This window comes from Gambusia affinis, linkage group LG18 (assembly GCF_019740435.1).
Source record: "Gambusia affinis linkage group LG18, SWU_Gaff_1.0, whole genome shotgun sequence".
Lineage (NCBI taxonomy): Eukaryota > Metazoa > Chordata > Actinopteri > Cyprinodontiformes > Poeciliidae > Gambusia > Gambusia affinis.
This window is the reverse complement of record NC_057885.1, coordinates 22,727,662-22,754,716: the sequence shown is the minus strand read 5'-3', so window position 1 is coordinate 22,754,716 and position 27,055 is coordinate 22,727,662. Positions and strand designations below refer to the sequence as shown.

The 27,055-nt window shown below is 35.9% G+C and overlaps 3 protein-coding genes across 12 annotated transcripts in view; all 3 read right to left on the bottom strand.

The window, feature by feature from the left end:
* Positions 1-26,702, bottom strand: part of LOC122820925 (zinc finger protein 420-like) — a 175,621-nt gene extending 148,919 nt beyond the window's left edge. For 3 of the 6 annotated variants that reach the window (XM_044098635.1, XM_044098637.1, XM_044098636.1), the window contains exons 1-3: positions 10,737-11,046; positions 7,682-8,848; positions 5,615-5,773 (exon numbers count right to left, since the gene is read on the bottom strand). In XM_044098635.1, the coding sequence (XP_043954570.1) occupies positions 5,615-5,773; positions 7,682-8,848; positions 10,737-10,905 (1,495 nt within the window). In that variant the 5' untranslated portion in view covers positions 10,906-11,046. Of the gene's footprint in view, positions 1-295; positions 2,977-5,614; positions 5,774-7,681; positions 8,849-10,736; positions 11,047-17,441; positions 17,565-26,578 lie in introns of those variants that run through there. The other 3 variants (XM_044098631.1, XM_044098632.1, XM_044098633.1) reach the window with 3 other exon arrangements.
* LOC122820957 (gastrula zinc finger protein XlCGF57.1-like) overlaps positions 11,989-27,055 on the bottom strand; it is a 24,226-nt gene continuing 9,159 nt past the window's right edge. The window contains exons 1-4 of one of the 3 annotated variants that reach the window (XM_044098709.1): positions 17,271-17,450; positions 14,048-14,545; positions 13,880-13,963; positions 11,989-13,795 (exon numbers count right to left, since the gene is read on the bottom strand). In XM_044098709.1, the coding sequence (XP_043954644.1) occupies positions 12,606-13,795; positions 13,880-13,963; positions 14,048-14,545; positions 17,271-17,334 (1,836 nt within the window). In that variant the 5' untranslated portion in view covers positions 17,335-17,450 and the 3' untranslated portion in view covers positions 11,989-12,605. Of the gene's footprint in view, positions 13,964-14,047; positions 14,546-17,270; positions 17,455-27,055 lie in introns of those variants that run through there. The other 2 variants (XM_044098710.1, XM_044098708.1) reach the window with 2 other exon arrangements.
* Positions 19,980-27,055, bottom strand: part of LOC122820934 (gastrula zinc finger protein XlCGF57.1-like) — a 24,128-nt gene continuing 17,052 nt past the window's right edge. The window contains exons 2-3 of one of the 3 annotated variants that reach the window (XM_044098663.1): positions 26,387-26,497; positions 19,983-22,201 (exon numbers count right to left, since the gene is read on the bottom strand). In XM_044098663.1, coding sequence (XP_043954598.1) covers positions 20,682-22,201; positions 26,387-26,497 — 1,631 coding nt within the window. In that variant the 3' untranslated portion in view covers positions 19,983-20,681. Of the gene's footprint in view, positions 22,202-26,386; positions 26,498-27,055 lie in introns of all 3 variants that reach the window. The other 2 variants (XM_044098665.1, XM_044098664.1) reach the window with 2 other exon arrangements.

Sequence of the window (27,055 nt, the reverse complement as noted above, 5' to 3'; positions counted from 1 at the left end):
GACTCTCAGTCTCATCGCCCTCACTGATACAACCAACCACAGCCGAGTCATCTGAGAACTTCTGGAGACGACAGATCTGAGTGCAACAGCTGAAGTTGGATGTACAGAGCGTGAAGAGGAAGGGAGAGAGGACAGTTCCTTGTGGAGCTCCTGTGTTGCTGACAACACTGTCCAACACACAGTATGCAGCGATTTATAGATTCATTCAATAAATTAGAATATTGCTTGAAAGCCAATTTAGTCCAGACATTTTATCAATAAATCTAACATATTATATACATAAAAACCACACAAATTAATATGCAAGACCCTTTATTTCTTTTAAATATGATGATTTCCCATTTACAGGTAATGAAAACATGACCTTTAAAATTGTAGCAGAACATCAAGCCACTAAAAAACAAATGTAATGGGTGTGCCGTGGTGGCGTAGGGGTTAGCACGACCCCTGTTTGGAGGTCTTCAGTCCTCGACGCAGGTTCGACTCCCGGACCCGAAGATATTTGCTGTATGACCTCTCCCCGTCAGCCTACTTTCATATAACAGACACTAGAGCCCACAAAACACCCCCTGGAGGGGTAACAAAAAAACAAACAAATGTAATACAGAAATGTGGGTGTTGTGCATGTTTAACAGTTTCTGTTTATTAGACTTTTGCTCCACAATGTATAACACCATATCTTCATGCTTTTAGTGTAGTCTTTCTTATAGATTACTGAGATACGTCTATATTCAATGTATAATAATGTACACTGAATACTACACTACAAATATCACTTCTAAAAATACATCATTTTAAAAAAAATACTTGATTAATAGCTGTCTTAAAATAAAAAAATGTCATGGAGGTTCACATTATGCTGTTCTTTAATGAACAGTTAAGCTTCATTTTATGAGTGAAACTTTTTCCACGGGTCACACATGAGAAAGGCTCCTCACTTGTGAATCGTCATGTGACGATTTAAACTAAATTTGCTATGGAAGCTTTTTCCACAAGTCACACAAGTAAAAGGCTTTTCACCTGTATGAGTTCTCATGTGACGATTTAAATTAGTTCTGCTTTGATAGCTTTTCCCACAATTCACACAAGAAAAGGGGTTTTCACCTGTGTGAGTCCTCATGTGACATGTTAAACTAATTTTATTTAAAAAACTTTTTTCACAACTTGTACATGAGAAAGGTTTCTCACTCATGTGAGCCACCATATGACTAGTTAACTGAGATTTGCACCGAAAACTTTTTCCACAGGTCACACAAGAGAAAGGCTTTTCACCTGTGTGAATCCTCATGTGATAAACTAAACTGCTTCTTGCAATGTAACTTTTTCCACAGGTAGTACACGTGAAAGGCCTCTCACCTGTATGACCTCTAACATGTTGATCTAAACAAACTTTTACAGGGAAACTTTTTCCACAGGTCTCACACAAGAAAGGTTTCTCCCCTGTGTGAATCTTCATGTGACTCAGTAACTCGTATTTGCTTCGAAAACTTTTTCTACATGTCTCACATGGGAAAGGCTTCTCACCTGTGTGAATCATCATGTGACGTTTTAAATGAGATTTGGCTCTGTAGGTTTTTGCACAGGTCACACATGAGAAAGGCTTTTCCCCTTTGTGAGTCCTCAAGTGAGTGGCTAAAACAATTTTAGTAAAGAATTTCTTTTCACAGCTCAGACATGAGAAACGCCTCTCAGTCGTGTGACTCCTCCTATGACAATTTAACCGAGATTTGGATGGGTAGCTCTTTCCACAAGTCACACAAGAGAAAGGCTTCTCACCTGTGTGAGTTCTGATGTGATAACTTAAACCAGTTCTTTGGGCAAAACGTTTTCCACAGGTCACACATGTGAAAGGCTTCTCACCTGTGTGAGTTCTGATGTGACAAGTTATACCAGACCTATTAGTAAAACTTTTACCACAGATAGTACACGAGAAAGGCCTCTCGCCTGTGTGACATCTTATGTGTTGATCTAAATGGTCTTTCACAGCAAAACTTTTTCCACAGGTCACACATGAGAAAGGCTTCTCACCTGTGTGAATTCTCATGTGAAAAAGTAACTTAGATTTGAATCGGAAACTTTTTCCACAAGTGCCACATAAGAATGGCTTCTCTCCTGTGTGAATCATCATGTGGAGATTTAATCTGGATCTACTGATGAACCTTTTATCACAGGTGACACATGAGTAAGGTTTCTCACCTGTGTGAATTTTCATATGATTGTTCAAAGCTGATTGCCTACTGAAATTTCTCCCACAATTAATGCATGAAAAAATCTCCTCAGCTGTGTGAGTCCTTATATGAACATTCAAAGTACTTTTTTCAGAAAAATTTTTTCCACAGGTTGAACATGTGAACGGTTTTTTACCTGTGTGAATTCTCATGTGATAAATTAAACTGACCTTTTGAATGTAACTTTTACCACAGATTGAACACGTGAAAGGCTTCTTGCCTGAATGAATTCTCATGTGTTTTGTCAGGTATGTGCTTTGAGAAAAGTTTTTATCACAAATTTTACAAGAATATAATTTTTGGTGTTGATGAGTTTCCTTGTGTGTTTTTTGCTTTGAAGTGTCAGTTTTACTTTTCCAATCAGTGGTTTTCTGACATCTTTCTTTTTGTTTCTGTTCTTCATCTCTCTGTTTTCCTGGGTCTTCAGAATTGTTTCCTTCCTCATCCTGGTTCTCATCCTCAGCAGAGTCATGAGAGATGAGTTGGTTCCTCTGTGGTTCTGTTTCATTGTGGATTCTTTGCACATTAAGAGGAATCACCAAAATGTCATCAGTCTCCTGTTTCAGCACAAGATGCTCTTCATCCTGACTGATGCAGAGTTGCTTCTCTTCCTCTTTGAACTCTTGCTCTTGTTTTATCTTCGGAGCTTCTGGTTCCTCTTGTTCTAAAATGGAGTTCTCCTCCTTGGAACAATCTGTGAATTCAATCAGAACCTCCTCCTCTTTACACACCCAGCACTGTGGGAGATCTGCAGAAAAAGACAAAACAAAAGTTTTTAAATGTGAGTAAAAGAACAAGCCCTTCACTTTAATCACTTGAAGCCTTTTCAAGTAATTCAAAGACTAAAATGACAAATTTACGAGTATGAAAATTAACTTAACCAATTTAGTCCTTCTGAACAGAAGGGAACTTCATATCAGTCAATATATAGTATGGACCTCCTGGTGAGAAAGCAAAATGGCGACAGATAACCTAGTGGCTCCCCAACGGAAATATTCCAAAAAGCAGCTTGATTTAAGAGTCTTACACACAGTTTTATGTCGAAAATCTTTTATGATGAGAACAGTTTGTTTTCTAGTTCACCTTAAAAAGAAAGATAAAATGATCGTTTTAAATCCTGTTGATGTTTTTGGTAGGTTTCATGTCTCCGTTCAAATCCTCTGCATAAAACATCTGTTGTTTATTACTGAAACAATTCAAATTAAAGTTGCCCTCGCAGCTCAGCAACGCTCTGGAGTATGTTGCAACTGCAAACTTGTCACCGATCGACGTACTCCAACTCCACCAATCAATTCTGCATATCGCCACTAAGCAATACAATGACAAAGACTCTGTATTATCTTCACTCAGGCTCAGTTTAGCTCCAAAGAGGAGTATTCAAAATTTGGCAGAAACCAAACCTTCTTGGCTGAAGTTATAGCCACTTCCTGTTTGGTGGCATAGAGGTACTTAAGACTTCCTGTAGAAAATTTCATTTGAGATTATTATCCATTAGGGAACGGTTGAATGTTCTGCACTGACATGACTTCTTTCTCAGTGGGTGATGTTCAGACTGTCATTTTTTGCAATAAACAATATTATTGGTGTTTTGAGACCAATTTCAAGTAATGTAATGCTGATAATAATCCAAGAACACATTCTGAAAGATCAATAAACTTTAAATTCTAAGAAACACTTAATGACATTTTAAATATACAAAGTAAATAAAATAAGAGAAACAACAAATGGTTTCAGAGTTCACTTCAGCCAGACCCAGACCGAGATTTTTAGGCAGTTCAGAGTTCCCTTTTTTAGTCCGTTTTGGCATTCAAATTTGCATTCAGACTCCCCAAATGAATCGGACTTTCTAGACAAACGAAATAGAGTCTAATTGAAGCGGACTAAACAGGGCTGGTGTGGACGCACGCTAACATAACCTGCAGCAGCATCACTCGACTCACTATGTTACTTTGGAAAGCTGTGGAAAGTTTTCCAAAGGCCGGAGTGTTGCCAGACACACACCCGTCTCTGCACAGCAGCACGTCTCCTTGACAGCTGCACAGGTGTAAAACTGGCGCGAGCATCTTAAGGCGTTTAAAGGCGGCTTGGAAAAACACGTTAGGACACGTTAACAATGGACTGAGCAGTTGTAACAGCTGAAGTGCCACACATACGGCAGCTGCAAGAGCCCCTACTTTATCAAATCAAGATAAAAATAATAGAAAGTTGGCCACTCTGAGGTAAAAATAAAAAGAAACAGCTTCCAGTCCAGGGGGGGCACAGCTGACTCTGTGGGTGGGCAATGCCCCCCAACGCCCACCCATGCCGCCGGGCCTGACAGTAACCCTAATGAGCTTATAAATCGGTTTACAAGTATGGCCTTTACTGCGCTCAGCACCGCATTATTCTGACAATTCCCTAATATTATGGTCCGATAGTGACATCTGTGTGTGAAACACATTACAGGTCAACATTATGTTAAACTATAGTCTGTTGCTGTTAATCTTTACATACGATTACAAAAACACTCACTGTATGGTTACATGTGTTAACTGTTAAAACTAATATTACAATTATGCCGTTTATAAAAATAGTTACATTTTGATAGGCCCCTGATGTGTACATCAGATATATTTCATTTCTTAAGTGCTTTGTTTAATTGATCTTCCTTCTTATTATACATGGGAAGAGGGAAAGATTTTATATATTTTAATATGTGGAATCCAATTTTTTCACTGTATTTATTTTACATACCTGATTAATTCTAGAGACCTTTTTTAACATCAATAAGTAATTAACTTTATTAAAATAGATTCATTCATTTGAGATTTGGTTTCTGTTGATACATTTTTTGCAAAATGATTAATAATAGATTTTCATTTCAAAACTGTACACATTTTTAAAAAGTCAGCTGCTCTTGTTTATATTGACGTTAAAACTTTACATTTTTGTTCACCAGCCTTTTTTATTTCCAGTTATTGGTTATTGTCGCTATTGGTTTTGGAATGAGAAAAGTATAGGTTATCGGTATTAAAAGCAAGAAAAAAAATTTGTATTATTAATTTTTTAGTTTGGACCTTGTGTCTGAAATTTAATTTTAAATCTGCACATAACGTAATTAAACACAAAATTTAACCAGCACTTCCTTAAACTGGTTCGGTAGACATAAGGGCGCCACGGACCACAAACTGTTATTGTCACATTATATGATGAATAATAGTCCAGGTGGCAGTTGATAATGTTTAAGCATTTGATGTTTAACGCTGCAGCAAATTTGCTATTACAGTGTTTTAGTTTGGTGTAAAAACTCTTTGAGTTCAGCGCTCCTTAACCAGTCTGTAACTCTGTAATAAATCTCCAACTTTACTCAACCTGTTTCATCAGTAAAACGTGAAAGTGTTTCGTACCTATCCGGTGTAAGATGATCTTCGGTATCCGAGTAAAATCCATCAGTCTGCGCTGATCCTCCATCTCTTCCTCGATCTTAACGTTGATTTCTTTGAACTCTGTGAATGTTTCTTCAGCAGGAGTTACCTGCTCGTTGATAAACTCTCTCTGAGGCTGAACTGAAGACATTTTTATTGAAAACACGGAAATATTTACCGAAAACACCAAACCTGTTTTCAAACGACCTTCCAACAAAAAAACAGCTAATGCTAAAGCTCTGTATCTTTCCGTGTTTCACTTTGGCGGTACTGAAGAAACTGTAAACGAGTTTTTTGTTCCGCTCTGAATTTTCCGCTTTTTGCCACTTTTTAATATGTAAAATAAGTAGAATATTTTTGAAAGGTTCGTTTATTTCAGCCGAATGAAGCTCAGTATAAAGAATAATTACACAAAGACTGATTTTTTTTGCCTTTTTTTTAGTAGTAGTAGTTTAACTGTCTAACCTAAAACCAGTCAGTTTACTAATTTATATTTTTGAACAAATGGAGCTCAAACTCAAAGATTAAACTCACAGCATCTGATTGTAGATATGATAACAAAAAAGTTTAATCATTAATTTTGTTATTTGAACTTTTACAAAGTAAACTTGCCAGCTCTGTAAAATCTTAAATTTAAATGTCAAATAATTTAAAATATTTTCACTTATGTATGCTGAAACCATTAAATCAAATTTAGCAGCATTGATCATCTAAATAAATAAATGTTACATTTATGTATCTGTCATAAAACATTAGCATTTATGGGGGGTCCTCAAAGTGTCTGGGGGTCTTTATGGAGCCGCTGACGTAATTTGGATTAAACAGAAGTGCAAATGTTTGATATATTAATAGTATTTCTCGCTTTTAAGACTACTTGTGGGTCTAAACAGCGTTTCATAGGCGACATTTCCCCGTAACATACAATTACCCACAAATATTTTTACATTTCCCGTCTACTGAACATCTTTTAATGCAAAAACACGGTGGACGGCCTCAGTGCCCCGACCACCGGGTTTAGCAGGTTTTCTGGCACAAGGCCTGATTCTGCTCAAAATACTAGTACATAGTTTAAGACTTTTTCAACACGTGCAAACCTTTATATGTACAAACAAATTCTCATAGCAAATTACAACAATGACTTCTGTGGAAAACATTTGGAAAAATAAAAACCTCTCTGTGGTTAGATCTAAATAAAAATCTTACCAGATCTTTGATAGTGTTCAAATTATAGAACACTATGATTAGAGTTCTAATCATAGTGAAAAAAAGAACATTTCAATGATTTAATATGTTTAAATAACTGAAATGTGGATCTTAACCATTTAACTGTCACCCCAAATACTGTCACATGCAGGTCAATGGGTCAATCAGAGCACCGGCAGTGAAAGGGTCAAGTACAAATGTGACTGAGAATAAAACATGACTAAGAAAAGAAGCTGGTCAGCAAAAGTAAACCTTAGATCTATTTTGGTTGGACAGTGAAAGACGCAGTCACAGTGAAACAAACGTAAACGGCAAGGCCCTATTCACAATAATGTTGTTTAGTGTATGTGTACATTATTCGACCAGAATTTCCATTGGATTGGACGCCAAAAGGGTCGGCTCTGTTTCAGGCCAAAGGCTTCTAGTCTGTGTGAGTCTTCATGTGATGAGTTAAAATACTTCTACGACTGTAACTCTTTCCACAGGTCCCACATGAGAAAGGCTTCTCACCCGTATGAACCCACATGTGCTCAAGTAAATTCTTTTTCAATCTGAAACTTTTTCCACATGTCTGACATGAGAAAGGTTTCTCACCAGTATGAATCCTCATGTGATCAAGTAAATTTGTTTTTGTCCAGAAACCTTTTGAACAAGTTTCACAAGAGAAAGGCCTCTCACCTTTGTGAATTTTCATATGAAAATTTAAACTGATTTTTTGAGAAAAACTTTTTCCACAGCTCTCACAGGAGAAAGGCCTCTCACCTGTGTGAATTCTCATATGAGCATTTAAACTTCCTTTTCTAGTGAAACAGTTTCCACAGGTCCCACAAGAAAAAGGCCTCTCACCTGTGTGAATTCTGATGTGATAAGTTAAACTCTGTCTTTGAATGTAACTCTTTCCACAGGTCCCACAAGAGAAAGGTTTCTCCCCTGTGTGAATTCTCATGTGAGTCGTTAAATACTTTCTTTTACTGTAAGTCTTTCCACAAGTCCCACAGGAGAAAGGGCTCGCACATGTGTGAATTCTCATGTGATGAGTTAAACTCTGTCTATGGTTGTAACTCTTTCCACAAGTCCCACAAGAGAAAGGCTTCTCATTTGTGTGAATTTTCATATGAGCATTTAAAGTGTCTTTTCGAGTAAAACTTTTTCCACAGGTCCCACAAGAGAAAGGCTTCTCATTTGTGTGAATTTTCATATGAGCATTTAAAGTGTCTTTTCGAGTAAAACTTTTTCCACAGGTCACACAGGAGAAAGGCTTCTCTCCTGTGTGAATTCTCATGTGATGAGTTAAAAGCTTTTTTACACTGTAACTCTTTCCACAGGTCCCACAAGAGAATGGCTTCTCACCAGTGTGAATTTTCATATGAGCATTTAAAGTGTCTTTTCGAGTGAAACTTTTTTCACAAGTCCCACAGGAGAAAGGCTTCTCACCTGTGTGAATTCTCATGTGCTGAGTTAAAGTCCCTCTTTCACTGTAACTTTTTCCACAGGACCCACAGGAGAAAGGCTTCTCACCTGTGTGAATTCTCATGTGTCTCTTTAAATTGTTGGTGTCATGGAAACCTTTTCCACAGGTCACACACACGGCCAGTTTTTCACCTGTGTGAATTCTCATGTGATAAATTAAACCATGTTTTTGTCTGTAACTTTTCCCACAGGTTGAACAAGTGAAAGGTTTCACTCCTGTGTGAGTTATGTGTCTCATCAAATTATTCTTTTCAGAAAAGGTTTTATCACAAATTTTACATGAATATAATTTTTGCTCTGCGTGAGCTTTCTTGTGCTTTTTTTGTTTTTTAGCATCAGTTCTTCCATTCTGCTCTTTGGTTTTCTCATATTTCTCCTTTTGTTTCTGTTCTTCCTTTCTCTTTTTTCCTTGGTCTTCAGAATTGCTTCCTTCCTGATCCTGGCTCTCAGTTTCTGGAGAGTCATGAGAGATGAGTTGGTTCCTCTGTGGTTCTGTTTCATTGAAAACCTCCTCCTCTTTAAACACACAACATTGTGGGAGATCTGGACAATAAGACAAAACAAAAACTTTTAAATGTCAATCAAACAAGGAATAATTCACTTTAAAGTCTTGATGCATCAAAACAGGATTTTCTTGGGTTATTATAAAATTACAATCTTACAAGACTGAAAATTAACTCAACCAATGAAGTTCTTCTGACCAGAATGGAATTTGATGCGAGTCAAAATATTATATTATTGACCTCCAGGTGAGCAAACAAGATGGTGATAGCTTAACTTAGTGGCTTTCTGACAAATATTGCATAAAGTTTTCTTCCTCCATGTAACTACAGGATATATATCACATTAAAGAGTGACATAAAATGCCTAACACTAAATGCAAAACACTAAAGGGTTTTTTAATCTCATCCATTGATATTGTCAGACATTGATCCACTCACACACTCAACACAAACTTTCAAAAGCATGAATAAATCTCAGACTTTACTTTCCTGCGATTCGCAGCAGAATTGGTAACAGTGGAGTGATTGTTGTTAACATGCAGAAAATAATGGAAAAATGATCCTATTGAAAATATTGGACAATTTGGAAGATTAAATATGAAAGGTGAAAAGGGACAATCATATAATTTTTTAAACAGTTTATTTAATACACAAATTATTAAATATGTCATTACATTATTAAAATGGAAACTTAGCAGCCAGTCAAGACAATTATTAAATATCCACTTAATTGTTGTGATCATAATTATCCAGCTCCTGCAGTGTCACCATAAAATAATTCCCCAATGAAAGTGGAGGGCGGGGCTAACACTGACCTTTAATTTAAATTCGGGTCGTTATTCTGTCAGAATAACTTACATGCATAGAGTTTGTATGCAGTTCAGCATATAAATACAAGAAATAAGTCAATAAATTGTTTTTAATGATAACTGGATGGATAGTAGTGTTGTTGTAAACAAATATTTTAGTAATTGAGTAATCAATTATTCTTACAATTAATCGAGTAATCGAATAAAATAAATTGATGAAATTAAATAGTGGTAAATCTGGCATAACACCAGTGTTACTTTCAGCTATCAATATCAATCAGCATTTTTTTGTAGTTTTGAAAATACAAAACAGGACATTTACAGCACCTTTGTTCGTCAACACAGAAACTCATCAACCAGCTATGTACCGCCACCATGACTTCCGCCATGTTTGTTCAGATCGGGATGATTTATTGTGCGGTTCGTCCAAAAAGTTACACTGTCGAAAACAAAAATAACTTTTATCTTTCTCTCTATCAGAACGGTTGGAACAACCGTACAGGACTCGGACTTTAGGCATTTTGATGCTGGATCAATAAAAGTAAACGGGCTGCATTCACTTCTTGTCCTCCGTCTGTATTGGATTACGTCAGCGCTACGTCATCTGATACGCAGCAATAACGTACTGATCGGTTCATGCAGCAGAACTGAAGACTGAAAGTCTTTCATACTGTGGCCATCGTACTTTCTGCAAATGCATCCAAACTGCTTGGACTTTTTCTGAGTTATATTCAGGGGGTAATAAAGTCATCTGACAGTTTTGATTGTGTCTCTTTTGTGTTGGTTTGTCTGAATGGTTCATGAAGGGCCGTTTTCATGTGCAGTTTCATCTCAACCTCAAACAAACATGAAGTGATTAAATCGACCGGGAACTTCCTTAATCTGGTTGGTAGGCATAAGGGCACAAACTGTAATTGTCACATTATGTGATGAATAATAGTCCGGTTCGCAGTTGATCATTTTTAACCCTTTAATAATTGCAGCTGGGGCGGATTCGTTATTACAGTTTGGTGTAAAAGCTCTTTACGTTCAATGCTCGTTAACCAGTCTCTAACTCTACAATAAATCTCCAACTTTATTCAACCTGTATCATCAGTAAAACGTGAAGGTTTTTCGTACCTATCCGGTGTAAGATGATCTTCGGTATCCGAGTAAAATCCATCAGTCTGCGCTGATCCTCCATCTCTTCCTCGATCTTAACGTTGATTTCTTTCAACTCTGTGAATGTTTCTTCAGCAGGAGTTACCTGCTCGTTCATAAACTCTCTCTGAGGCTGAACTGAAGACATTTTTAACGAAAACACGGAAACATTTACCTAAAACACCAAACCTGTTTTCAAACAACCTTCTAAAAGGAGCTAATGCTACCTCGTGAGTTCCGTACCTTTCCGTGTGTTTCACTTTGGCTGCACTGAAGAAACTGTAAACAATTTTAAGTTCCCCCTTAAATGTTCCGCTTGGAGCCTCCTCTCAAGGTACAATTATTTTAAGTATTTTACAACATTAATAAAAGGTTCATATATTTCAGTGAGTGAATCACAGAATTAAAGTAATTACACACCCACACGGATGTTTCCAAGCCTTTTATTTCTTTTATTTGCAGCATTTATGATTAGAAAATTGCATAATGCTGATAGTGAAAAACAAATACTCAAAAAATGTGAGCTTGGAGTCAGTTATCAAAAGGTATTTAATCTTACAAAAGACTCATATTGGAACATCTGATGAAATTTTTTCAGTATGATCTTAGTTTGTAAAACAGTCCAATGTTATATCAGGCTGTAGTTTTGTAGGCTGTGATTCAGTTTTAAAGTTAAACAAACTGAAAAGGATCATTAATCCAACACCCTTAACAACAAAAGGCATTGGGCGAGTTGATTAACTTATGGATTTTTGAAATGTTTCTTAATTTCCTTATAATGTAAATGAGATTTCTGGTTTGTTTTTTGTCACATTACAGTATTGTAGATCGTCTGCAATGTTATCTCTGGATTCAGTAACTGAAAGGTTCATGAAACGTCCATAAAGATGTAGTTTCTGACAATGTAGAATTAATTAATAACTAATGAAAACATTACATTTCAGATTAGAATATTAAATCAGACTAAATAATAAAAAATACTTTTAATTTTGTAAAATGATAAAGAATGTGACCTTTTTAAAAAACTGTCTTGAATTTTGATTTTGAAGAAATGAAAAATTCAATTTGTGTAAAAACTCATGTTTTACTGTTATTGCAAGGATCTTTAGATGCTTTACTTAAAGCTGACATTTAAAAATATGGCAACAGTTAATGACGATGACAATCACTGAATAATCCATCAAAATTTATTCAAATCAACATTTACTAAAAAACATATTCTGCACAAAATACTAGCGAAGATTTAAACATAACTTTTTAATAATATACTTTGCTTCTCCGATCAAAGTATAACAATGACAAAAATTTAGGAAAATAAAACCTCTCTGTGGTTAGCTCTAAATCAAAATCTGACCAGATCAAAATTATTTTTTAAAATTTTTTCAAACAAACATTATAGAGTTTAATTTATGGAAAAACAAGAACATTTCACTGCTTCCATTTCTAAAGTATTTTACATCCAGTCATACACAAAAACGTCAAAAATGTAAAAGATAAACTAAATTATTCTACAATGTACAGAACTCCATGAAAACTGAAATGCACAGAAATGAATCCTTTCTGAATGTGTTCCTCTCTTTAACTTCAGTATCTAATGGGATACTGATGGGATCTTAAGTACAAATACGACTGAGAATTAAAACAAAAAACTGGATTAAGGAAAACAATCAGGTAGGTAAAAGTAGACCTCAGGTTGATTTTGGTCAGACAGTGAAAGACACAGTCACAGTGAATCACTAGCAGCCTGCAAGAATCTGTTGACTTTAACATTTTCTACTTCCTGTTTACATCATCAAACCAGATTTTCCATAAGATCAGATGCCAAAATGGATCGGATTTGTTTTGGACCTATGGCTTCTCATCAGAGTGAGTCTTCATGTGACGAGATAAATTACTTCTGTAACTGAAACCTTTTCCACAACTACCACACGAGAAAGGTTTCTCAACTGTGTGAATTGTCATATGACCATTTAAAGTTGATTTCTGGGTGAAACTTTTTCCACAGGTCCCACAAGAGAAAGGCTTCTTACCTGTGTGAATTGTCATATGACGATTTAAACTGTCTTTCTGGGTGAATCCCTGTCCACACGACCCACAAGAGAAAGTCTTTTTACCTGTGTGAATCCACATATGTCCATTTAAATGACATTTTTGGGAGAAACTTTTTCCACAGAACCCACAAGAGAAAGGCTTCTCACCTGTGTGAATCCGCATATGTCCATTTAAACTGCATTTGTGGGTGAAACTCTGTCCACACAACCCACAAGAGAAAGGCTTTGCACCTGTGTGAATTCTCATATGTCCATTTAAACTACTTTTTTGGGAGAAACATTTTCCACACGTCCCACAAGAGAAAGGCTTCTCACCCGTGTGAATTCTCATATGACGAGTTAAAGTCAGTTTTTCACTGTAACTTTTTCCACACGACCCACAAGAGAAAGGCTTCTCACCCGTGTGAATTCTCATGTGACGAGTTAAAGTCACTTTTTCACTGTAACTTTTTCCACACGACCGACAATAGAAAGGCTTCTCACCTGTGTGAATTCTCATGTGACGAGTTAAAGTCAGTTTTTCACTGTAACTTTTTCCACACGACCCACAAGAGAAAGGCTTCTCACCCGTGTGAATTCTCATGTGACGAGTTAAAGTCACTTTTTCACTGTAACTTTTTCCACACGACCGACAATAGAAAGGCTTCTCACCTGTGTGAATTCTCAAGTGATCAGTTAAAGTCCGTTTTTCACTGTAACTTTTTCCACACGTCCCACAAGAGAAAGGCTTCGCACCTGTGTGAATCCTCATATGAACATTTAAATGACCTTTTTGAGAAAAACTTTTTCCACACGACCCACAAGAGAAAGGCTTCGCACCTGTGTGAATCCTCATATGAACATTTAAATGACCTTTTTGAGAAAAACTTTTTCCACACGACCCACAAGAGAAAGGCTTCTCACCTGTGTGAATTCTCAAGTGATGAGATAAAGTCCCTTTTTCACTATAACTTTTTCCACAGGTTCCACATGAGAAAGGCTTCTCACCTGTGTGAATTCTCATATGAACATTTAAATGATCTTTTCGAGAGAAGCTTTTTCCACACGTCCCACAAGAGAAAGGCTTCGCACCTGTGTGAATTCTCATATGTCCATTTAAACTAGATTTGTGGGTGAAACACTGTCCACACGTCCCACAAGAGAAAGGCTTCGCACCTGTGTGAATTCTCAAGTGACGAGATAAAGTCCCTTTTTCACTATAACTTTTTCCACAGGTTCCACATGAGAAAGGCTTCTCACCTGTGTGAATTCTCATATGAACATTTAAATGACCTTTTTGAGAAAAACTTTTTCCACACGATCCACAAGAGAAAAGCTTCTCAACTCTGTGAATTTTCAAGTGATCAATTAAAACAGTCTTTTGTGTGTAACTTTTCCCACAGGTTGAACAACTGAATTGTTTTTCTCCAGTGTGAGTTATCATGTGTTTCATCAAGTTACAGTTTTGAGAAAATATTTTATCACAAATTTTACAAGAATATAATTTTTGCCCTGCGTGAGCTTTCTTGTGCATTTTTTGTTTTTCAGTGTCGGTTCTTCCTTTCTGCTCTTTGGTTTTCTCATATTTCTCCTTTTGTTTCTGTTCATCCTTTCTCTTATTTCCTGGGTCTTCAGAATTGCTTCCTTCCTGTTCCTGGTTCTCAGTTTCTGGAGAGTCATGAGAGATGAGTTGGTTCCTCTGTGGTTCTGTTTCATTGAGAACCTCCTCCTCTTTAAACACACAGCATTGTGGGAGATCTGGACAAAAAGACAAAACAAAACCTTTTAAATGTCAATCAAACAAGGAATAATACACTTTAATATTGTGATGCATAAAAACAGGATTTTCTTGGGTTATTCTAAAATTATAATCTTACACGAATGAACATTAACTCAACCAATGAGGTTCTTCTGACCAGAATGGAACCAGATGCGAGTCAAAATATGATATTATTGACCTGCAGGTGAGCAAACAACATGGTGATAGCTTAACTTAGAGGATTCCTGACAAATGTTACAAAACGTTTTCTTCGTCCATGTAGCCACAAGATATATGTCACATTAAAGAGTGACATAAAATGCCTAACGCAAAACACTAAATGGTTTTTTAATCTCAACCATTGATATTGTCAGACATTGCTTCACTCACACACTCAACACAAACTTTCAAAAGAACGACTAAATCTCAGCCTTTACTTTCCTGCGATTCGCAGCAGAATTGGTAACAGTGGAGTGATTATTGTTGTAGCAAACCCCCGCCACCCTTAAATGAAGGATTTTGGCTTTACTGATGATCAGTGACGTTTACTGGGAGTAAACCTGTATGCACAATCACACACAAAAAGACTGTGTAAGCTACAAAAACACGCTCTTATATTACTTAGTTAATTTTGAACTTGAATTATGAAGTGCACTTTTTAAAAGGATTTCGTTTTTTTATTTTTATGAGGTTGTTAAAATATAGGAAGAATGTATTTAACAGTCTTCTTGTCCCCCCATTTAGTTTATATGAATGTAATGTTATAAATGAATAGGCCTGTTGCGATAAACGAGAAATCGATTAATCGTACAATAAATTAAAACTATCTACGTCCTTTTAATTATCGCCGTTATCGTCTCTTCCGGCCTTTTTCTCTTTCCGTTGATAACGCTAAATGAAAAAAGGCTCAACTCTGCTGCTCTCCACTGACCCTCCCTTCCTCATTTCCTTAGTGTAATGTCCAGCGCACATGACACCATCTTAGTGCTGTCAGTCGATTGTCGGCAATTTTCAAAATCTGAGATCACACATTAGCCGACAGAAATCCTAGGTATAACGGTTCCATCGGGTACAATCGGGCCGTGTGGTGTCCAACAATGGGCACAACATAATGGCTATAAGTCCAGTGAACTCATTTTAAACCCAGGCATTAATCAATGCTTTACTACAATCTCCCTGCAGTGCATGTAGCTCTAGTGTCAGCGTAACGTCCTGACTGAATGAAATTCATTATAATCTATTTATGTCACGTTAACGAAGAACAGCTGAAAAGTTACCGGGTTCATCAACGTAGCGATTTCGCTCCAACTCCTCCCCTCGTCATTTCTATATTCTTTGTACGAAATGTTTTATAAACATTAATGTTGTTTCCACATATCATCTCCAATGTCCGCTGGATTTCGGGTTTGTCAGCTGTTTGGGATTCCCCTCTGTAATTTCCCCTCAGAAAACACGGAGGAGAATCCGGCTTTCTGATTGGCTACCTATCACATTCAACAGGCTGCGGTAACAATCCCAGTGGGGAAAACCCCTGATTTAGATCGAGGGACCACAACGATCTACCGTACAGTACTACAGGATGATCACAAGAGACAATCTTAGAACGATCAAAGTTCTAAGATTGTCTTAAGGGTAAAATGTAGGTGTGAACTAACGTGTAATGTGAACTTGCATCAGATAGTCGATGTTCCATCTTCTCTATTTAAATCTAATGATTACTGAAGGGCAATATGATAAACAGACATTATAATTTGCACTCTTTTGGTTGAATGCAGTATTTATTTACACTTTGGCTTTATGTTATTTCGTTTTTATTCAAGTACATTTTTGTTAATGGAGACAGAGAATCAATTTTATTTTTGGTTGTTTTGTTTTTTTTGTTTATCAGTTCCAGTGTTGGGTGTTTTTTTAAAATAAACTGTATCTATCTTTGGCAGGAAATCGCATGTATTATTACATCATTTCCATTAAATCAGTGTAAAAAGGTTTTCAAACAATACTATAGTCTATCGAAATAGTTTTTTGAGACAATTAATCGTTCAGCAAAATGTGCTATCGTGACAGGCCTATAAATGAACTAAATGTGTGTTATCTGGCCTTTTAGGTCAGGTTTTTTTTCCTCCTTGGATTCCCTTCTTTGACGAAGGAAGATGGCGAGCTACCCACCCACCACCTGGTGGTAGGAAACGGAACTGCATTTTTCGTACAGGAAATGAACTAAAACTCTTAAGGAGTATTGCAAGGGGAAAATAATTATTTCCTCTTTGCTTTTGGACCTTTTGTGGACTCTATTGGATTCTGACATATCACTGATTATTATAATAATTGTTTTTGTTGGTTTGTTTTTTTCTCCTTCTGTTTTTTTGGGAAATGTATTGTTTTGGCATTATTATTATTATTATTATTATTATTATTATTATTATTATTATCATTATTATTGCCACTGCAATAAATAGCAGTATTAACAAACTTTACTTTTGCATCAGTTGTATTAATTATTCACCCTGATCAAACTCCGTATCGTACCTACTTCTGATTATACAATTAGTTAATACTACACCTTGCAGTCAGACCTGCGCAGTGAAAAAAAAGCGCTACATCATTCTATTTAGGATTTACAATTTGAGCGGGTTCTTTAATAGGTTTCCGAACACAACGATTATTTATCTGTCTAAAAACTCTCTTTAACCTGATTAATCAGTAAAACGTGAAGGTTTTTCGTACCTATCCGGTGTAAGATGATCTTCGGTGTCCGAGTAAAATCCATCAGTCTGCGCTGATCCTCCATCTCTTCCTCGATCTTAACGTTGATTTCTTTCAACTCTGTGAATGTTTCTTCAGCAGGAGTTACCTGCTCGTTGATAAACTCTCTCTGAGGCTGAACTGAAGAAATATTTACCGAAAACACCAAACCTGTTTTCAAACTACCTTCTGAGATGAGCTAATGCTACCTCGTGCGCTCCGTAGCTTTCCGTGTTTCACTTTGGCTGCACTGAAGAAACTGTAAACGATTTTTAGTTCCCCGTTGATTGTTCCGCTTTGAGCCTCCTCTCAACATACAGTTATATTAAATATTTTACAAAATTAATAAAAGGTTCATATATTTCAGTGAGTGAATCACAGTATTAAAGTAATTACACAAACACACGGATGTTTCCAAGCCTTTTATTTCCTTTCAGTCTGAGGATTTTGTATAATTTATGATTAGAATGTTACATAATGCTGATAGTGAAAAAAAATACTCAAGAAATGTGAGCTTGGAGTCAGTTATCAAAAGGTATTTAATCTTACAAAAGAACCATATCGGAACTTATAATGAAATTTTTTCTGTATGATCTTTTTAGTTTGTAAAACAGTCTAATGTTATATCAGGCTGTAATTTTGTAGGTTGTGATTCAGTTTTAAAGTTAAACACTGAATGAATACAAATATTTTAGAGAAATACAAAGATTTCTTGTTTTGACTTGAAAAGATTGAGAATAATTGACTAAATGTGAAAAAAGGTTAAAGTTAACAAGAAAGAAGTAAAAACATGAAAGGTCACTGAAGAGATAACTTTTATTAAAGCTACTAAAGTATTTTGTTCATATCATACTACATATTTACAATATCTGAGGAAGGAGAAGTTATTAATGACACATTTAAAAACATACAAAGAAAATCTGTTAGAAATACAAAATAACAGAGGAAAACACTGTGCTGCCTCCCAAAGGAACAAAAAGTGTTTAACTGATTTTCCTACCAGCTAAGAAACAAAAGTCATTCTGCAGCTGTATAAAATATCAATAAATTGTTATGAACTTGGTTTCCTGTTGCAGAATCTAAATGTCTTTAACATCTATTCCACAACATGCGCCACACCAATCTGGTTCTGTCCAGTTTCTCAGTTTTTCCAGACTTGATATGTCCAGAACCTTTCAGGCGGTCAGAACTTGCTGTTGACTGGAAGAAACAGTTGGAGGGTTCAGAAAAACTGGTGATGAGTTTCTGTTGAATGATTCACCTCCAGCAGCAACAACCACACATCATGTCTCCACCTGCAGGCCTGACAGAGAAGCACCTTCATGCTGCCACCTACTGACAAGAGACTGAAACTACAACTACATTGTTTCAGTTGTTGAAATCAATGACTCAGACATTTTTACAAATGTAAGAAATAAGAATTAAATTTTAGTTCATTCATTTTGAACAAGGAGAAGCGGCATTTAGCATCTATACACCAAAAATCTGGAACAAACTTCCAGAAAACTGTAAAACAGCTGAAACACTGACTTCCTTTAAATCTCAACTAAAAACCCACTTGTTTAGAGTTTTATTTGAAACGTAATCAATTGCAAATTTATTGACGGAATCTGACTTGATGTTATGATTTTATTGTTGATTCTATGTTGCTTTGTGTTTTTGTGGTTGATTTGATGTAAAGCACTTTGAAATGCCTTGCTGCTGAAATGTGCTATAAAAATAAAATTTGATTTGATTTGATTTTGGTAAAACCAAAAAAATCCTGTATTTAATGTGTTTAAACTCTTGAAGATGTTTTTCCTTCAGTATTTCTCAGTCCAGCATCACTACGAATGATGTATGAAGAGTAAAACTATGTTAATATATTTATATAGTAGTTAATGAGAAAAAAATATGTCTTCATATGTGGACAATGGATCAGTTTTAAAAGATAAAATTAGAAATTTACCATTCTGCAACAAATTATGAGGATCTAGTTTACTTCTACAGAAAAACCAACATTACATATAAACTGCAACAAAACAGTCAAGTTTTGTTTTAAGGAAAACATTGTGGTCCACACTACATAAGACTTTCCTGCAAAGACATTTTCATTACCAATATTGAAAATAACACATGACAATTACATGAAAAGGTTTGTCATATTTTTACAAGAACATTTTGTGTTCATAGGAGCCTGAAGATCCATCAAGATCAGAAAGAGGAAAACTAATTAGACTGAAGTCAACAAAACTGAAAAGTACCAGAAATCCAAAACTCTCAATTATTGGCATTGGGCAAGTTGATTAAATTATGGATTTTTGATGATTTAAAAAAAAATATTTTTCAAATACAAAAGAGATTTCTGGTTTGTTTTGTGTCACATTACAGTATTGTAGATCGTCTGCAATGTTATCTCTGGATTCAGTAACTGAAAGGTTCATGAAACGTCCATAAAGATGTAGTTTCTGACAATGAAAAATTAATAACTAATGAAAACATTACATGTGAGATTAGAATATTAAATCAGATTAAATAGTAAAAAATACCTTTAATTTTGTAAAATTATACAGAATGTGACCTTTTTAAAAACTGTCTTGAATTCTGATTTTGAAGAAATGAAAAATTCAATTTGTGTAAAAACTCATGTTTTATTGTTATTGCAAGAATCTTCATATGCTTTACTTAAAGCTGACATTTAAAAATATGGCAACAGTTAATGACAATGAGAATCACTGAATAATCCATCAATATTCATTCAAATCAACATTTATTAAAAAGCATATTCTGCTCAAAATACTAGTGAAGATTTAAACATACCTTTTTAATAACATACTTTGCTTCTCATATCAAAGTAGAACAATGACAAACATTTGGGAAAATAAAAACCTCTCTGTGGTTAGCTCTAAATCAAAATCTGACCAGATCAAAATTATTAATGAGGATTTTTTTTTTTCAAACAAACATAATAGAGTTTAATTTATGGAAAAACAAGAACATTTCACTGCTTCTATTTCTAAAGTATTTTACATCCAGTCATACACAGAAACGTCAAAAATGTAAAAGATAAACTCAATTATTCTACAATGTACAGAACTCCATAAAAACTGAAATGCACAGAAATGAATCCTTTCTGAATGTGTTCCTCTCTTTAACTTCAGTATCTAATGGGATACTGATGGGATTTTAAGTACAAATACGACTGAGAATTAAAACAACAAACTGGATTAAGGAAAACAATCTGGTAGGTAGAAGTAGACCTCAGGTTGATCTTGGTCAGACAGTGAAAGACACAGTGAATCACTAGCAGCCTGCAAGAATCTGTTGACTTTAACATTTTCTACTTGCTGTTTACATCATCAAACCAGATATTCCATAAGATCAGATGCCAAATTGGATCGGATTTTTTTGGACCTATGGCTTCTCATCAGAGTGAGTCTTCATGTGACGAGATAAATTACTTCTGTAACTGAAACCTTTTCCACAACTACCACACGAGAAAGGTTTCTCAACTGTGTGAATTGTCATATGACGATTTAAAGTTGATTTCTGGGTGAAACTTTTTCCACAGGTCCCACAAGAGAAAGGCTTCTCACCTGTGTGAATTCTCAAGTGATCAGTTAAAGTCCGTTTTTCACTGTAACTTTTTCCACACGTCCCACAAGAGAAAGGCTTCGCACCTGTGTGAATCCTCATATGTCCATTTAAACTGCGTTTGTGGGTGAAACTCTGTCCACACGACCCACAAGAGAAAGGCTTTTTACCTGTGTGAATTCTCATATGTCCATTTAAATGACCTTTTTGAGAAAAACTTTTTCCACACGACCCACAAGAGAAAGGCTTCGCACCTGTGTGAATTCTCAAGTGATGAGATAAAGTCCCTTTTTCACTATAACTTTTTCCACACGTCCCACAAGAGAAAGGCTTCTCACCTGTGTGAATTCTCAAATGAACATTTAAATGATCTTTTCGAGAGAAGCTTTTTCCACACGTCCCACAAGAGAAAGGCTTCGCACCTGTATGAATTCTCATATGTCCATTTAAACTAGATTTGTGGGTGAAACACTGTCCACACGTCCCACAAGAGAAAGGCTTCGCACCCGTGTGAATTCTCATATGAACATTTAAATGACCTTTTTGAGAAAAACTTTTTCCACACGATCCACAAGAGAAAGGCTTCGCACCTGTGTGAATTCTCATATGAACATTTAAATGACCTTTTTGAGAAAAACTTTTTCCACACGACCCACAAGAGAAAGGCTTCGCACCTGTGTGAATTCTCAAGTGATGAGATAAAGTCCCTTTTTCACTATAACTTTTTCCACACGTCCCACAAGAGAAAGGCTTCTCACCTGTGTGAATTCTCAAATGAACATTTAAATGATCTTTTCGAGAGAAGCTTTTTCCACACGTCCCACAAGAGAAAGGCTTCGCACCCGTGTGAATTCTCATATGAACATTTAAATGACCTTTTTGAGAAAAACGTTTTCCACACGATCCACAAGAGAAAGGCTTCTCAACTCTGTGAATTTTCAAGTGATCAATTAAAACAGTCTTTTGTCTGTAACTTTTCCCACAGGTTGAACAACTGAATTGTTTTTCTCCAGTGTGAGTTATCATGTGTTTCATCAAGTTACTGTTTTGAGAAAATGTTTTATCACAACTTTTACAAGAATATAATTTTTGCCCTGCGTTAGCTTTCTTGTGTGTTTTTTGTTTTTCAGTGTCGGTTCTTCCTTTCTGCTCTTTGGTTTTCTCATATTTCTCCTTTTGTTTCTGTTCATCCTTTCTCTTTTTTCCTGGGTTTTCAGAATTGCTTCCTTCCTGATCCTGGTTCTCAGTTTCTGGAGAGTTATGAGAGATGAGTTGGTTCTTCTGTGGTTCTGTTTCATTGAGAACCTCCTCCTCTTTAAACGCACAACATTGTGGGAGATCTGGACAAAAAGACAAAACAAAACCTTTTAAATGTCAATCAAACAAGGAATAATACACTTTAATGTTGTGATGCATTAAAATAAGATTTTCTTGGGTTATTCTAAAATTATAATATTACACGAATGAACATTAACTCAACCAATGAGGTTCTTCTGACCAGAATGGAACCAGATGCGAGTCAAAATATGATATTATTGACCTGCAGGTGAGCAAACAACATGGTGATAGCTTAACTTAGAGGATTCCTGACAAATATTACAAAACGTTTTCTTCGTCCATGTAGCCACAAGATATATGTCACATTAAAGAGTGACATAAAATGCCTAACCCAAAACACTAAATGGTTTTTTAATCTCAACCATTGATATTGTTAGACATTGCTTCACTCACACACTCAACACAAACTTTCAAAAGAACGACTAAATCTCAGCCTTTACTTTCCTGCGATTCGCAGCAGAATTGGTAACAGTGGAGTGATTATTGTTGTAGCCAACCCCCGCCACCCTTAAATGAAGGATTTTGGCTTTACTGATGATCAGTGACGTTTACTGGGAGTAAACCTGTATGCACAATCACACACAAAAAAAGACTGTGTAAGCTACAAAAACACGCTCTTACAACCATAACGTATCAACTAAAAATAACGTTCACTACTAAAAATATTACAACAAATAAGTTGGGGTTATTTACACTCCTGACAAAATTATTACTGATTGGTTTACACAAGAACAGAGATAATTTTAACAAAATAGCCCACGTAGAGATGACCTTAAAAACCTTCTAACAACAGAATAAAAACATGTCATGACTGTTCAGATTATTTACAGTCAGGGTTTCACTATAGCCATAACTTCATAAAGTCCTTAATGAAACACCACTGAGTGACTGAAGGCATTCGGCACACTGCTAACAGTCCTTAAACAGTCCACGCCATATTGTGTGAAGGGAGGAGACGCTCTACACACTGAGCAGGTAGGTCACTCATTCTCAGCCCTCTGAAGCTCTGCCAAGCCTGCGACCGATGACACACTGGCGGATAAATGAAGCAACAGTTCTGCTTATCCCAGGGATCCAGTGACCGATCCATCTGATTTTCCTTATGGTGAATCCTTTTCCTTGGTGCTTTACTCTGTCGGGGTTTTGAGATATGCTGAGTTTGCTTCGTTAATCTTCCTTTGGGGTCACATCTGGGTGCTGGAAGGAGTCCTTGAAAGATGGAAGTCATCCTCCCACCTTGAGGAGACCGTCCACATCCATGACATCATCTAGTTAATGCATTTTGTTGTGATGTGGTAGCCGGTTGCCTTTGGGTGTGGTAAGTACAATGTTCACCTTGCATTCCTTTGTGGTGTTTTCATTATTTACCCCAGAAGTAAATCATGAAACCAGAGTAGCAAAGGCTACAGAAGAGGAGCAAGTTGGAGAGGAAACCCAGGAGAAGAGCTCAGCAAGGCTGCAGAGGAACAGGAACCATTTGTGTTGAAATAAATGTGTTCAGTTGGAAGTGGCTGTTTTCCCTCATTTCATAATTTAATGTGGTAAACATTTATGAACCGTTTGATTCAAGCTCTTCAAGTTGCATATAAACAGGTGATGAAATGAATCACATATTAAATGGCTTCCGATTGCAGCTTATGATTCGGGAAGTAACTAAAGAGAAAACTTCTTCAATCATGGCGCAGGCTGAGATCTCTTAACTGAACTATTTCTGTAAAAAAAAAAATCGGCACCAAACAATAGCTGAGTATTACTATATGATGAATACTAAAAAGTTCAGGTCAAAGTTGATCATTGTAACCCAGGTGGCCACCATGACCCAATCACCTTCCTTTAATGTGTCCCTTTAAACTGATTGTCGTGTGTGCTTCCGGGTTTCTCCTCTTTCCTCCCAACATTGCTGCTGCTCATTGTTGGCTGTCTGGTCAGTTGTTTATAAAACAACCAGAGCGTTTAAACCGACTCATCGGTCATTTTGTCTTTGAAACCTGAAGATTTGCGGTGAATGTTGAACGTCATCTGACTGATGTTGTTTAGTATTTGCACTGATAGCGCCGCTAATATTTCCCTCCCGTTAAACCACTCGCCAGGTTGTGATCTATTGCCAGAATCGAACAAGTTACCATTGCATCCACCTCCTCAGACAATCATTACTCGACGGTGAGTAAATAACGGAGGATTCATGTTTAACACTTAATACAAAGAAAATAAAATGTTTTTGCTTTTCAATCAAGAAAACATCATTACAGTCATTGGATATTCAGATCAATGGGGACCCCATAGACCAAGTATCACAAGAAAAATATCTAGGAATAATTCTGGATGCTCAATTCAATTTTAGGAGCCATGTTGATAAAATCAGCAAAACTGTTAGATCAAATCTAAACTGTTTTAAAATTGTTAGAAACTGTCTAACACTTCACTGTGCAGAGATGTTTTTTAACTCAATGATTCTTTCACATGTTTCCTATGGAGCTACTGTCTGGTCTCAGACTAGTCAAACTTCACTCAGACCATTAGCAAGTCTCTATAATCGGGCTTTGAAAGTTTTATATCAAAAGCCAACCAGATTCCACCATTGTCACATTTTGGCTAAATTTGGCATTTTTCTAATTTTATAAATTATAATCTTTTAAAATTGATTTTTAAGTGTTTAAATGGATATGCACCCAAATCATTAAGTGACTGCATAAATACACTGCAGGACAATAGCAGATCTACTAGAGCAGCTTCAAATGGAAATTGTAAGGTTTCCTTTCGAAGAATCACTTTTGCTCAAAGTGTTCTGTCCGTGAGAGGATCTGCAGTTTGGAACTCACGTCCTGTTGATTTAAAGTCTGTAACCAGTTTTAGTATGTTTAAGAAGCAAAGAAAACTCTGGTTATGTCAAAAACAGAACTGTAGCCACTTTAGATGTTTTTCTGTCTGTTTGATTATTACTTTAAGAGGTATTTTTTTATTTTATTTTATTTTAAAGTCCTTCTAGGTACAAGTGCTGTGAATTAGCTTTTGCTATTGCACTGTGACATAAACATGGGACTGCTGTTTTCTTTCAGTTTGTCTATGTCGATGTATGTCTGTCCCTATCAAATAAACTAATAATAATAATTTTCGTTCTGCTCCGGTAGTTAGCGTTAGCAATCAATCGACAATCAGTGGCTCACATCAATTTGTTCAACTTATTACTTGCTTAATGGCAGCCGGATTAAAGACCACACCTTTAATATTTAAGGGTTTGCTTTTCAATTTTAGATTTGATTATTTTTTCATGATTTCTTATTGGTGTTTGCACTCCATGTTGGTGCAACAATGGAATTTGGTACCTAATATGATTTAGTTTGTAGCTACTTTTATCAATCACATTTTAAGTTGATTGATTTGATCCAATATTAGTTGTTTGTAATGATTGCTAATTATATTACTTAGTTAATTTTGAACTTGAATTATGAAAGGAATTTTTTAAAAGGATTTCTTTTTTTTATTTTTAGGAGGTTGTTAAAATATAGGAAGAATGTATTTAACAGTCTTCTTGTCCCCCCATTTAGTTTATATGAATATAATGTTATAAATGAACTAAATGTGTGTTATCTGGCCTTTTAGGTCAGGTTTTTTTCCTCCTTGGATTCACTTCTTTGACGAAGGAAGATGGCGAGCTACCCACCCACCACCTGGTGGTAGGAAACGGAACTGCATTTTTCCTACAGGAAATGAACTAAAACTCTTAAGGAGTATTGCAAGGGGAAAATAATTATTTCCTCTTTGCTTTTGGACCTTTTATGGACTCTATTGGATTCTGACATATCACTGATTATTATAATAATTGTTTTTGTTGGTTTGTTTTTTTCTCCTTCTGTTTTTTTGGGAAATTTATTGTTTTAGCATTATTATTATTATTATCATCATCATTATTATTGCCACTGCAATAAATAGCAGTATTAACAAACTTTACTTTTGCATCAGTTGTATTAATTATTCACCCGTATCGTACCTACTTCTGATTATACAATTGGTTAATACTACACCTTGAAGTCAGAGCTGCGCAGTGGAAAAAAAAGCTCTACATCATTCTATTTAAGATTTACAATTTGAGCGGGTTCTTTAATAGGTTTCCGAACACAACGATTATTTATCTGTCTAAAAACTCTCTTTAACCTGATTAATCAGTAAAACGTGAAGGTTTTTCGTACCTATCCGGTGTAAGATGATCTTCGGTGTCCGAGTAAAATCCATCAGTCTGCGCTGATCCTCCATCTCTTCCTCGATCTTAACGTTGATTTCTTTCAACTCTGTGAATGTTTCTTAAGCAGGAGTTACCTGCTCGTTGATAAACTCTCTCTGAGGCTGAACTGAAGAAATATTTACCGAAAACACGGAAATATTTACCGAAAACACCAAACCTGTTTTCAAACTACCTTCTGAGATGAGCTAATGCTACCTCGTGCGCTCCGTAGCTTTCCGTGTTTCACTTTGGCTGCACTGAAGAAACTGTAAACGATTTTTAGTTCCCCCTTGATTGTTCCGCTTTGAGCCTCCTATAAACATACAGTTATATTAAATATCTAACAAAATTAATAAAAGGTTCTTATATTTCAGTGAGTGAATCACAGTATTAAAGTAATTACACAAACACACAGATGTTTCCAAGCCTTTTATTTCCTTTCAGTCTGAGGATTTTGTATAATTTATGATTAGAATGTTACATAATGCTGATAGTGAAAAAAAATACTTGAAATGTGAGCTTGGAGTCAGTTATCAAAATGTATTTAATCTTACAAAAAACCATATTGGAACTTATAATGAATTTTTTTCTGTATGATCTTTTTAGTTTGTAAAACAGTCTAATGTTATATCAGGCT